This window comes from Pleurodeles waltl, chromosome 5, assembly GCF_031143425.1.
Source record: "Pleurodeles waltl isolate 20211129_DDA chromosome 5, aPleWal1.hap1.20221129, whole genome shotgun sequence".
Classification (NCBI taxonomy): Eukaryota; Metazoa; Chordata; class Amphibia; order Caudata; family Salamandridae; genus Pleurodeles; species Pleurodeles waltl.
The window spans coordinates 972,980,600-972,993,989 of record NC_090444.1 but is presented as its reverse complement, the minus strand read 5'-3'; the positions used below and the strand labels follow the sequence as shown (position 1 = coordinate 972,993,989).

The window sequence follows — 13,390 nt, the reverse complement described above, 5'->3', positions numbered from 1 at the left end:
TTGGCTCTAACCCACTCAGTTCTAAATCTAGAACTAAAGGATTATGATCTGATATAATCTGTGAATATAGCTCAATTTTACCCTGCTTCAAAAGTACGGGAGAGATTAAAAAATAATCTAGTTGTGCTAATTTCGCATGAGGGAATGAATAATAAGTATATCCAGGGTCTGGCTTACGCAACTTCACCCAAGCGTCCACTAATCCTAATTCTTGCTGGATAGCGACCATTACCTTACATACCCGAGGTTTGCGCCCCTGATACTTCTTAGTTGTAGGTGCTAGTAAATCCTGCAATCCCTCCCAAGATCCGTTGAAGTTGAAGTCCCCACATATAATATAGGGTGGGGCCCAATCTGTTAGCTCAATGGCAAGAGTATCTACCACTACTGGATCGTCCGTAACCACCCCGTACAGAGAGCATAATGTAAAACTACTATCCCCGTAGCAACATTCTACTATTACCCATCTTCCACCCATATCTACCTTCTGCCGAGTAATATTTAGTTTATTAGTCCGGTCTAATATTGCTACTCCTTTGGTTCTAGCTTCTTGTTCTGTCCGGGCGATCACTTTCATACCAAGCGAGCCAAGGATCCCAGAATTTTTATATTCCACATGTGTCTCTTGCAAGCAAAAAATATCTGCCTTAAAAGTTTTCAATTCCTCGGCCACACCCCTTCTTTTACGAGGGTCGTTTAGTCCACATATATTAATTGAGACAATTCTAAACCTAGCCATTTATTACTTTGGTTGTTTCCCCCCTCTTTTTTTTTCTTTCTCCCTTTTTCCTCCTTCCCCTTCCCCTCCTTCTGCTCACTAGGATCCTTACATTTAGCTTCATTTTCTCTTGAATTCTCCGTTCCGACTGCTCAACACTTCTAGTTTTCCCACTCCATTTCTCTCACTTCTCTTGAACCTTTCCTTTCCATTTTCTCCCCTCGTTTTTCCCCCTCCCTCCCCCTTTGCCCTTCCCCTCCTCCCTGTTCCCCCCCGTCCCCCCCTCTGGGCCAGTCTCCGCCCTCCCCCACCTCATCTCCTTCCCCCCCCCCCCCCGGGACTGCCCCCCACCTTGTTGAGCAATCAGACCACCTATGGCCTGGATATTGGTGTTGTGAATACAGCGGCTCACCCACCCATCCGTCTCCCAAGCACCACTTCGTCCCTATATTTCTATATTCTATTGCTTGTCCCCCATCAGATATTCTTTTGCCTTAATTTCTGAGGTGAAGACTTTTACTTTTCCATTCATTATTGTTTTAAGTCTAGCAGGGGCCAACAAATAAGCTTCCCCTCCTTTGTCTGAGAATGGTTTAATAAGTTGTCGTAGCCGCCATCTCCGCTCCACGGTGGCATGGGAAAAATCGGGGCGGGTAAAGAAAGTAACCCCGTCCAAAGAACGTGGGGTATTAGGACGGGTTTTGTCAGCTATCTCTTGACGTAGCAAATAATTCCCAAAATAGACCAAGATCGCTCTTGGATATTTCGACTTTGCTCGCTGGCCCCCCTCCCTTTGGGTTATTGGGAACCTATGGACCCGTTGTAACTCATTATGCCAGTCCCAGTTCCCCAGCATTTGTACATGAATCCTATTGTTCCTTTCGAACCCTTTCATAGTATATAAAGATATCTTTTTGCACCTGCTGCCCAATTGTACATGCAGGATTGCCACACCCTGAACAAAGGTCAGCCTCACAGACACACTTCTTGTTTGGGTCAGGCAGCCAGGTTGTAGACATGTGCCAAATGCGCAGGCGCCTGGATGTCTGAGCTGACCTTTGGGTGGCTGAGGATTTTACAGCCCTGTGGGCGTGACCTCCTCAGCCTGGCTGGCAAAAGTGCTTCGAGGCCCTCCCTCTCGTGACGAAGGGGAGTGTCACTGATAGCCTCAGACCTGGGCACTTCAGTTTTTAGCTCTGAAGAGCCCAGGGCTGAGTGCCACACAATGACACCCTGTCACAGAGTAAGGTGGGGTCAGCCGCTCTCAGTGACCCCATCCCACTCTATAACGAGTGAGGGACTGCTGACTTTTCTCATTGGCTGACCTAAGCTTGTGAGTGTATATATGTGAGTATGTGTGTGGTCCGCCCACCCTACTCCTGCTAAAATGACCAGCTTCCACTCTGTTCATTTAAGATACAACAACTGATTTCCAAACACATTTCTTGCTTCATTTGTTTGAATTCCTTAGTGTATGTTGCTTTGTTTTGGTGCTCTAAGATACAGCACACTTGGGGTTTCATTTTAATAATTCAACTTTTTTAGCAAAGTTCCTGGATAAAAAAGCAGTGTTATACAATAACAGTTACTATATAAGCTTGCAGAATTTGAAGGAACATAAACGATTACACATTTTTAACTGTTAAAAGAAATGTGCTAATGCAATATACTTTTGTTTGATATGTTGTGTATCCATATTTTAAAATCTGCTCTATATATTTGTATGCATTGATTTATGTTATTTGTCAGTATAGTGTGGACTTTATATTTGGTTTAATTTATTATTTATTTACCTTTGCAGTTTTATATAGTGCAAAATCCGAATAGGTTAGAGCATGAGAACATTTACTGTACATTAGCGCACATTGACTCCTTGCATTACAAAGTACCGAAGAGTAGTTACAAAATAATCCTTTCTAAATTACAGGGAAGGTAGCTTATGCAGAAATTCCTCTGCCAAAAAGCAAGCCAAAAACCTTTGTTGCAGTAACTATTGTGCCACTTAGCATGGTTGATGTCATAAGAGGATGGTCAACAGGTCTACAGAAATAAATACTCCCATAACAGTAATATTGAGCTTTTAGGCAGAGATACTGGCCTGCATTAAACTAGTCACTGGATAGGTGGTCTCCTGCATGATCAAATCTTGTCTTCTGGATTTACTCTCAGAAAATCCAAAGAAGAAGTTGAGCAGGAGATTCACGATGCTGTGGTTCACAGTAATCACGCAACATATAGAAATCCATTGGTTGAGATCCAGACCCCCAAAATCCAGGCCTGGAAGTCTGGCGTGATTGAATGGATGGGAGCGGAGGAGGCACATATGCAATGGACTAGGCATGACAACAAAGTGACAGACGACCTGCTTTGCTTGGGGATGGGGAAGGGTTGGATTATGCAGACGTTGACAGGACTTTCGGAATACCCCACAAACATTTAACTATGGGATTCACCTATTTTGAGAGCCATGGCCCTGATGGAAATAGTACTGGGGGGCCGGCAGTGGCACTGTCCACAAACATTCCACAAACCTTCCACAAAGCAGGTCACACAATTAACACACCTGGATTCCACATGGGCTTTTCATGAGTTTGAAGTTTACTGGACTATGGAAGCAGGGTCCGGTAGGAGGGGAGTGGAGGGAGTAGTTTTTTGTATATGTCTTCAGAGTTCAACGTTTTTTTACAGAACATGGATGAACAATTGCTTCCTATATTGGCAAGTACCTGTTGACCTACAGAAGGCGAAAAGAGGTCTAACAGGAATCGAACATTCTGCCTGATAACTGTCAGGAAAACTATCGCCAGCATTGTTAAGTTCTTCCCTCAGTAAAAACGATTCCCCTTTTCCTTGTACCCACGTTGGTTGCAGAGGCGTCCTCACTCCCGGTGGCTCTTGCGGAGGCTGTTCTTAGAACTAGCTTCTTCAGGTTTAACTGCCACTCAAGATGGTGGCCGCAAATCCTTGTGAGGTCAGCGCTCTAATGTTTCTACCTTATTCTCGTGCAGAAGCTTCCCTCCAGCTGTTTCTCTCTGGGAGCCCTGTACTTCAACTGTCATCCTGAGGAGTATGAGCAGTGTTCCTGAGGCACTTAATTTCATAGAGAATTCTTCCAGTTTTTAGTAATTAATTATTTCTCTTGTTACGGTGTGCACACCAGCTACTTTTTCCCTTTTGAAGAAGCTGAATTTTTTCCTTCTTCTAGCTACTGGCTATCAGCTTTTTGAGGAGAATTTGTTTTGGCTTAACAGAACTTCAAGCAACTGCAGTAAGGAATCCTTTAGTATGATTTCCAGACTTGCCAATATATCTATGTACATATATATTTAAGTACTCTGTGCTTTGCAGACTTGTCAGTCTTAGAGACAAACCTCAGTGCTCATATTAATTCCTAAAGACTGTGATTGAGAAAACGGAACCTTGAGAAGGAGTTTTCCTTTCCTGTTAAAGACATTAGTAGTTTGTATATTTGTGAACTTTTGAACTGTTCTCCAGAGAACCTTGGACACCTCTGACTCCTGGAGAAAAAAAGATATTAAGTTAACATTGTTCTCTTAGAGGCTAGTCTCTCAAAAGATCCAGGTTAGGAGAACAATAGAATTGGGTGAATGTGAGTGGCTGAACAGTTGAATGCACAATAGGAATGTACTTATCTATGCTCTTATCACCCAACTGCAGGTCCTTCCTTTAAAGAAATACCAATAAGAAGAAAGGTGCAGGTTTTCAGAGACACACACTGAATATCCTATCTTCAAGTGGTAAACAAAGGCTGGAACTGTATCTGGAGGGGCCTCTCTTTTTCTATTCCCATTCCCCTTCCCCCCTAGTGGATGCAGGGTTCAGATAATTAGTTAAAGTCTCAGCACGCATCTTTTGGAGGGAGTTGGGTAAAAGGCATCTGCTCCTGTGGAAGTTTGATATAAAGGGTAATCTTCTGACAATAATATTCTGATACTTTGTTGTGGATCTATACATGTCACCTCTGATACTGTTGCCTGATGACTGTACAATGTTGAAATGACAATACAAACATTAAAAAACAGTAATATTGAAGAACATATTTTATAATGGAAACATGTAATATAAGTAGATTTGCAAGGATTCTTCCTTAAAGAGTGAGTTAGAGAGACCTGGCCACTGTTGTGTATGTCATTATAAGAAAACTACTGATATACTTGAGAATATACAAATTCAGCCCCTAAGCTGGCAGTGCTGTCCACGCCTGGTGCAAATGAGATAAATGACAAGTAACCTATAGCAATAGTACAGTTGTTTCATGGTCTTTATGTGCAAAACCCGGCTGCCAATGTATCCTGGCATGAGAATGAGATTGGTCAGACACTTGGGTGGGTGTGTCTAAAGTGTGTCTGAGCCAGAACCTCCTCTAAGAATGATAGAGTTGAAGCCTGAGAGCACACATGTACTGAATGAGTGTTTCGCAGCTCTCATCTCACTTAGGTGAGGTCCTACTTGGAAGGTTCCCCTCAAGAAGGGACAGAACCTGAGGAAGATCTCAAAAGCTGAGGAGGTAGGCTCCTGGCCCAATCTGAAATGCTGGTGTGTGAATGTTTGGGTTGCCCTGGTCCCCTTCACCACTGCAGAGAATGGAATATCCTCAAACTATGGTGATGAAACAAGTAGTTCACATCATGACCACTCCTGTGGATTGGTCAGGCCCCATTTTATTCCTGTGACCCTTTGTCGGGATTGGATGCAAGCCAAGCACTGGTGGCACACAGTGGCTACTTCTCTGTGTGGGCAGAGTGGAGCACCCATTCCATATGGCTGACAGAACAGCACTGTTCTGCACGAGCCTAACTGGTGCTTCCAGTCAAAATTAAGAATAACACAGGTGATAGATTACAGTAAATCCCAGATAGCCTAGCACGAAACCCTACAATTCGGTACCTCATATGGTAATGGTGCAGCTAAGGCTGTATGGGAGTTGTGTGTTCCTTGAGTGAATGCTGACATGGCAGTGTCTTTTTTGAACAGTCTGGTTGATACTAGGCTCAATAAAGCGAGTTCTACATATCATCTCTATATGGTGTGATGCTCATTGAACTAAGGGGGCAATGTGCATCGGGCACACTACAGAGCCTGCCCTTGCTCACCAAGCTACACTGTGCAGGCTCTGTCCTAATGGAAGCAGCATCTATGCTATAACAAGTGGCCCATTTTACTCAAGCGTACTATAGGAAACCAGAGATTAAACATTCAGTTAAATAAATATATATATACAAACTACAGCATTCATAATCTCAAGCACTGCGGATCTCAACTACCAATGTCTCTGTTGCTCCAGGAAATCCTGGACTCTCCCCAAAATGCCTTGCCTCCGCAATTAGAATCATCAAATAATAAAACACGTCCCATCAAGTTTATCAGCAAAAATTTTGATAAACTATATATAGCAAGAATGTGAATATTCTATGTTGATTTCATCATGGTTTCTTGATAAACTGTCGTTTTCACTCAGCCTGTGTGGAAGTGCCTTGTTTTTAAGTCTCGCCTCAAGCCTGCCAGTGCTTTTGTATTTCCGTTATTTATTCTTTTCAATTTTTTTGGTAATACGCTTGTGTTTAAACTAAGTTTTCACCTTAAGTTAATTTAAAAAAATGGTACATTTCTATATGCCGTAAGGTCATTTAGCCTGTGAAGTGCATTGACATTAAAAAGCACTTACATTTGTTCTGAGTACAACTGACTGCACGAAACCATCAAGTATGTTCTATTAAAAGTATACACAGCTGTTGTTGTATTGTATGTACCTGACTTCCGCATTTGGGCAGTGGCATGCTTTCATTTTTTCTACTCTATATTTTTGCAACAAGTGCTTGTAATAAAATGTAAACAAAAATCCCACAGCTTGATAATAAGAGATCCGTTAACTTTGCCAATGCTTGTTAGGTTTTAAGTATGCATTCATATATTCTTCCTAAATCAATGTGAACGCGTAAGAAAAATGGTGTGTGGCACCTCAAATACAATAGCTACCTCACTGGTTGAACTCATCGGTGTAACCCGTGTAAGCAAATCCTGCACTGACAGTGAATACATAGAGCTCTAACTGCTGGTGTGCCTTTGAGTTTGGGTATTAGGGCAGTAGGCCCTTAAACACTAAAATGAATGATTGCATGGGACACAACAAATATCCATTTTAAAAAGTAAAATTCAGTCACTGATAAGCCACAAGACTTAATATTAGTTAAGAACCCGTGAATTAACTCAGAATGGGCACACTCACACTGACTTGTTTTTCAGATAGCTCAATAAGGGATATTTTTAAATATTTTAGAGTGATAATAAAAGTGTGAAGAACTAAACATGAATAAAATGTAATTCAACAGAACATGAATATTAAATAAACACACTTGTTACTAGTTCCAAAGTAGGACATAGAAGACAAAAACTAAGAAAATAGCTCATCTGCCTCATTTGCACATAACCCGAGCAGTGGAATTAACAAATAAATTATATAGCTAGGATAAGCCCATATTTGGAATGTAATGAAGTCATCCTGACCAAAGGAAAAAACAAAGAGGTGAGCGACAGCGTTCACTCACGAAGAGGAGTAGAGCATGGAGTGCAGATTTAGTAGGTGGATGGTAGGCAATTTGCATCATGCAACTTACACAAACCTGGGAACTAACAGTTTCTGAGCAACTCAACAGTAAACTGGATAAAAGAATGTGAAATGGTGTAAGATAACAGTAAATACTTAATTCACCATACGACCCCTGATTTATAAATCAAAAATACAACTAATAATTATTTGATTGGTTTAAATATTTGTTGGCCTTTCCAAATACTCCCTGCAGTAGACTTTAACTGGCAGATGGATTTCAAGTAACACCACATGATTTATTTTCAAAGGGATGAAAGATTTCTTCTGCATCCCAGATCTTTTGGAATTTGATCTTAAGGAAAACTGGTGCATTAGTTTTCACTAACTGAATTGACTTCTATCCTTCGTTTGTTAAAACAAACATACACACCTATTTGAGCAATCTTCCTCAAATTGAGTGAAATTTAAAACTGCTATCTAGTCAACAGTTTTAACTGTTGGTAATTATGATGCACTTTTAGGGAATAGTGCGGATACAAAAAGGTGTTCTTAATTGAGTTATTGATGGAGCATTCGATGTATACCTCTGAATTGGCCACGTGGAGAACAGTTCCTAGCACCTGCTCACAAGAGACCCAAAAATACAAGATAGGCAAGATCTTCTCAGGATAGACTAGCAAATGCAATAACCAGACAGTAAAGTTGTTACAGCTCATGCAATACTGTCAATAAAGTGCTTTACAGCTGTTTTCTACTGCCCAAAATGACATCTTAGGCCTTAGTAAAAATGTATTACCCTCTCTTCTTTAGATAGAAGTCACCATGGCTTTTCAAAGTTTAGTTAAAGGAAACAGTACTCCTGATCTTGCAAACATTTAAGTGTGCCTCATTGTGAGATGGACTTTGTTAATAAACCTTGAAACCTAACATTCTTAGTTCTAACTAAACGGATAGAGTCAAACGTTTGGTGCTCTTTAGGCAGACTTTTATAAACAAACGTAACAGTCAATCCAAGAGTCATCCTGCATGACTCATCTAGTTATATGGAAATTCGTTGCAACCTTACCTCTCGGAGTACATTACCCATAACCAGAATTACACATTATCAGAATAATTCAAATATACACTACAAAGGGCATTATTGATTTAGCCACTGTAGCCACAAAACATCTAAATGGAAACCATTTCTCAATACAAAATTTAGTATTTTAGCTTTTCAATATTTTGCATTTAGTAGTCTATGATCCTCATTAACAGGGTAAATTTAAATTGAGGTAAAGCACAGTTATTGTTGTACAGAAACATTTCAACCCACTAGGTGGATTGTAAGTGGTGCAAGAGTACTGCTTTTATAATCTAGGGCTACTGGACTACAGCACGGTGGAACTCCATACTACTACCACCAAGAAAAGGTTGATGCTAGCGGTATCCCATGAATGCAGAAACTTTGCTGAATTTTATTTATACAGGGTGATCATCGCTTATAGTTCGACTACTCTACTTGCATCACCTCCTGATTTCTGTAACACGCTTACTGAATTTTGTCATTCTCCTGAATTAGCACTCTCTTCAAATTTCTTTTCAGATTTCTGTCCTTGTCATAAGAAGGTGTTCCTTGTGCCCTCTTTTAGAAACTAGGGATATTACAGATGCAAAAAGCGCTATAGTCTTCAGAAATTTTGAAGCCCAACTAATTATTTCTGATTCAAAGAATGAACCAAAACTTTGTCCAGTGGTGGGTTGGGGCTAATTTTCTCTCCTGATAGAGCTGAGATGCACTTATCTCTTGTAATGTAAATCTTTCCAGTCTCACTGGGAGGCTAAAACTATTTGAGTATTGTTCAACTTGAATTGATGGTTTTGAAATTGGTCCCTAAAAAATATAGTTTTGCAAATATTTGATCAAATCTGTGAATTTAAATTTGACCTGGGACTGGGAACATATTTTTTCAGCTCAACAATACTAACCTCCATAAAGTTTATATTTCCTTCTAATGGCTCTCAACAGATTTTCTACTGCACAAGTTTTTGATTTCTTTTTTATAGCCAATTCTGACACTTTGAATTTTGCATCCTGTCTCAAGGATTTGTTCATGGTGGAGATAAGGAACAGGAATAACCTGACTTACTGAGAACATATGGACCACTATGAATGGAATTATTGAAATCAGTCTGTCTTTTGTCGTCTGTGGAGATGTCATGAGGCATATGCAGGAAGACATTTTCTGAAGAAACAGACACTTTTGAGCATGTCCTAAGGGCAGCTCTAGCTCATGGGCAAGGCCAAATTTTAACAGTTACTAGTATTTGTTTACTAGCTATGGAACAACAATGGATCGTGATTGTGAGAGCACATTTGGAGATCTGTGGTCTTTAGCAGAGCTGAAGCAACAGCTGAACTCACTCCAAGGTTCAAATACAGCACAAACACTTATGGTGGGCTGTGCAACCGGACGTATTTGGCTGGATCCACAACTGTTCATGTGGCCCAGTTTCTTTCAGGAACTAGATTATAGGGTGGAATGCAGAACCTGCCAATATGTTATATACAGATGAAGAAAACTCTAATGGGGATAGTTTGATTTTCAGCTATCCTTATTGTGTAAAGGACATGTATTATGAATTCCACAACATAATGTATATCCCTTGTTTTTTTCCATTTTGGACCTCTGGGCTTTTAACCTCTACTGTGGGTTTAAGACTGCTCAACAGACGGAATCTACATGTAGCCACCACTGCCCTGGCACAAGCCCAACTGCTTGTCTGGGGTGTGACGCTGACAGTATAGAATACAGCATACTAATAACTATCACATTTAAGGCAAAACTGAATGTCCAAGCAACCCTGTCTGATGCATTTGATTTAATTACAGAGCTTTAAGTTATTTTCCCTCACAGAGTAAACTGAATGTAATATATGTTACATGCTGCATCGACAAGTGGCTAGCTTGCTTCTGGATCTCTGTTACATAAGGATATATATGAATTCATTCTTAATTTGGATTTTATGTACGGTGGCCATGATTATTAAATTCTACAAACACAGGTAATAAGGCATAAAAATATCACATATACGGTAAGATTTTGGTTACCATTTTCCTTCTAGAACATATGACGTAGGGATGACAAGTGGACCTTACGTTTTCACATCATTTGAATATCCATGGCTAGCTATATGGTGGTGCAGAATTTTACAGATAGCATATACAATAGCCAGGAGATGAGTTCAGGGTCTAGACCCAGTATCCTCTTCTGATGTTTGCTAGCTTTTTCAAAAAGTGACCACACTAGACATATTGTCTCTCCTGAACTATGGTCCATTCTGTGAAAGGGCCATCAAAAGGTGCTATGGTTGCCTTTGGAGGGGACTGATCTGAACTACTAACTGATGGGCTGAGTTGGACCAAAAAAGGGAGCCCATGATCCATATGAATGTCCTCAGTGACAAAGAGGTGGCACGCAATCAGTGCACCCCAGGGTCCACTCACTGCACGGGGATCTCTGCTCCCCCTTGTAGTGCAGGCAGGTTGCCATCTGCAAAGCGAAAGGACTGAGCAGATGTTTTAAGCAGCTGGTCCCCCTTTAAACAGTGAGCTGATCTCCAGAGCAGGCATGAACTCATGGCTGCAGGCGGGGTACTGCATTAACTGTAGTAGGGTGCAGGGCACCCTTTACATGATTCGGATTCTGCACTATTGAAGTCTAGAGCACCTGTAGGATTCAAGCTATATAATTAGCTAATGATGCTGCTCAAGAGAGCAGTGGCCTCAGGCTGGGTGATGGATACTGGTTCACCACAGTGGAATGAATAAAGAGAAAATACTTTCAGTGCATGCAACCATACATATGGCAAACCACAAAGACTTTTCACTGCATCAGACATGGTGCATACTTCCCATTATCCTTTACAAACCATTACTGAACAATTTACTGGATAGACTGATACAACGCAAACAAAACAACACCAGTCGACTGTGGTTGGTCAATAAGAAATTCCAGAACGGCACAGAAATGGCGACTAGACTTCAAAAGTGCTAAGGACTTAAAGATGGCGCATGTGTGCAATGCAAGAGCTGTTAACATCACATAGCAAAGCATAACACATTGATGTCACATAACAAAGTAACACGCCATAACACAGCATAGCATAACAAGTTGATTCCTGTGTCACAGTGAGAATGAGGCAGCATTGCTGAACTTACCATTCCATGATTCAGCCATGTGGGGATGAAGTTATCCAGCAACTTCGGGAAAACCAATTCTCTGTCATAAAGGTAGAGGGCCCAGAACATGGTCACAACGAACTGCAATAATAACAAGAGCTTATCAGAAACTGAAATATAACAATGGCATTAATTTAGAGGAGGATATTCAAAGAACTCACTGAGATCCTTTCAAGAAGAACCCCGGAAGTAAGGCCCCCAGGAAATTTCTAAAACATTTCGCTACCTACTCAATTAAGGAGAAAATCTTGTCTGAAGCCCTTAAAGCTGGAAGCTTCTCTAAAGGGGACTGGTCTTTTTGCATACAATCAGATGTGTCTAGAGCGACCTTGGATAGGCAGTGGGAACTGGGGAACTTTATGCAAGAGCTTTGGTGCCTTGGTGCTACAGTTCAGCTGAGTTCCCGGCTGCCTTACGGATTATGTGGAGGAATAAGATGCATAATATTAGAGACCCTGTGGAGGTACGGACTTTTATAGAGCAGATAAAGGCGTCACAATAGTAAATGTGATATTCTGTCCTGTGGAGTGCTCAATAGGGGTAACTGAATGGTTATCCTAAAGGAAGAAGGGAGGGTTCCCCTGGGAAGGTGGGTTGGTTTTGAGGGGATTTTTTGGTGAGGGGTTGGTTTTGCACTAGGTGTGGGAGCATGTGGGTATAAAAAGATAAAAATAGGAGTGTCCTCAGAATTTGCTTAGTAAGATGTGGCGGGGGCGTGCAGTTTTTTTTCGTTGGAGATGGTTAATTATGAGGGTTGACAGTTGAAGATTCTTTCATGGAATGTCAACGGTTTGAGGGTTAAGCGAAGAAGGAGGAAGATCTTTGAGTTTCTCAGACTGGCTGATGAGGAGGTAATTATTCTTCAGGAGACCCATCTGTTGCAAGAAGAATGGGATACTTTGCTTAAGCAAATGAAATGGGCAGCCTATAGTGCAAGCACTAATCAATAATGTGTGGTTAAAGGGGTGGCAATTCTGTTCATAAAATCTATAAGGATAAAGGTGGGTGATGTGCAAGTAGATTCAAGGGGTAGATGGGTGGTGGTGGACGTGTGTCTTTATGGGTGCTGGGTTACGATGGCAGGATATTATGGTCCTAACGTAGATGATCTAACATCATTTCAAGGGTTGTATAACCTACTTCTAGCCAAATATCCGGTTGTGCTAGGAGGTGATTTTAATATATTGTTGGATCCTGTCTTGGATAAATCTACCCCTCGTGGCACGGTCAATTCTCCCAGACGTCGGTCACAGGTGAGGCAGGCCATGATGGACCTGGGTCTTGTAGATATTTGGCATTGGAAAGGGGGTGAAGGTCCTAGATTTACATTTTACAATAAGAAATACGGTCACAAATCCAGAATAGATTTTTTCTTAGTGCATAACAGCCTGTGTGGAAATGTCAAGTATATAGCTCACGCTCCGGCACATCTCTTGGATCATTCAGCCATAAAGCTACATTTTTGTTTTACGGCGCACATTTCTAAATTTAGGTGGACAATAAATCGGTCGTTATTTTTAGATGACTTGATAGTTGAAGCATTAAAAAAGGACACAAGAGAATACTTTGCTCTAACTTATGGGTCAGCCAGTTTACAGAATGTATGGGACGCATACAAGGCATACATTAGAGGTAGATTTATCAGTTTGGCAGCCTATAGGCGTTGAGAAGAAAAAGAGAAATTAGGAACCATCGAAGCATCTATAGCTACTTTACATAATGTACATAGGGATGAGAAAAAGTGTCAATTGGAGAGTTTGGAGCGGCAATATGAAAAAGCGCGTTTAGATTTAGATCTTTTTTAGAAAACCAAAACAGGAAAAAAATGGGATAGTAGTCGGTATGCGCATTATGAGTATGGGGAAGGGTGTAGCAAGCTTTT

At 41.0% G+C, this 13,390-nt stretch overlaps 1 protein-coding gene across 1 annotated transcript in view; it reads right to left on the bottom strand.

Moving 5' to 3' along the window:
* Positions 1-13,390, bottom strand: part of AIG1 (androgen induced 1) — a 1,628,904-nt gene that overhangs the window by 791,020 nt on the left and 824,494 nt on the right. The window contains exon 3 of the mRNA XM_069235116.1: positions 11,488-11,589. Coding sequence (XP_069091217.1) covers positions 11,488-11,589 — 102 coding nt within the window. The remainder of the gene's footprint in view (positions 1-11,487; positions 11,590-13,390) is intronic.